The sequence below is a fragment of the Nestor notabilis genome, unplaced genomic scaffold (assembly GCF_000696875.1).
Source record: "Nestor notabilis isolate BGI_N333 unplaced genomic scaffold, ASM69687v1 scaffold6954, whole genome shotgun sequence".
NCBI lineage: Eukaryota > Metazoa > Chordata > Aves > Psittaciformes > Psittacidae > Nestor > Nestor notabilis.
In genome coordinates, this window is record NW_009926769.1 from 48,158 (window position 1) to 48,788 (window position 631).

The following is a 631-nucleotide window of genomic DNA, read 5'->3' on the forward strand; positions in this document are numbered from 1 at the left end:
TGTCTGTAGATAGTTTCACCTCTCCGTTTTTTTTATTATTATTTTTTATAGCTAGCTGTGCATAAACTTTGTATTTATTTTTTTTTCTTTTGTACAAGATGGTCCAAACCAGTCATAAAATGCATCTTTCATGGTATAAAAGTTTGAAGCAGAGAAGAAAGGTTTTGACTCTGTGTGTGCGTGTGTGTGTGTGTTTTGTTTTACATGGGATACAATAAATATCCTGAAAAAGACGAATGAACGTACTGCCCGGCATAGAGTCCTGCCGCCTGCTCGGATGGCATTTGAACGTAAACCTTGTCTCCGTGCATCAGCTGGACAACGGCGCTGCCAGAAGCCTGGTCCAGGAAGCCCTTCTTGTACTCATCGTAGGTGTACATCAGCGGCTCATTGTTCTTGAACAGCGCCACCCATACGCTGGCCCCTTTACAGTGGACGTGGTAAGCGAAGTAGTAGATGCCGGGGATCTCGCAGGTGAAGATCCCCGTCTGGGGGTTGTAGTTCTGGCGGCCGTTGTAGAGGAGCTTGTCAAACTTCACGGGCACCCCGACCCGGGGGAAGGGGGTGAGAAGCTCTGCCGTGAATGCTGGCATCTCGTAGACAGCGCCGCCGGCCTTGCCCTTCTTGCCCT

At 48.8% G+C, this 631-nt stretch overlaps 1 protein-coding gene across 1 annotated transcript; it reads right to left on the minus strand.

Annotated features, from left to right (window-relative positions):
• Positions 1-41: 41 nt before the first annotated feature.
• Positions 42-623, minus strand: COL8A1 (collagen, type VIII, alpha 1). Its single transcript, XM_010013726.1, has one exon. The coding sequence runs from the start codon at positions 591-593 to the stop codon at positions 201-203; it is 393 nt and encodes a 130-aa protein (XP_010012028.1). The 5' UTR covers positions 594-623; the 3' UTR covers positions 42-200.
• Positions 624-631: the final 8 nt, after the last annotated feature.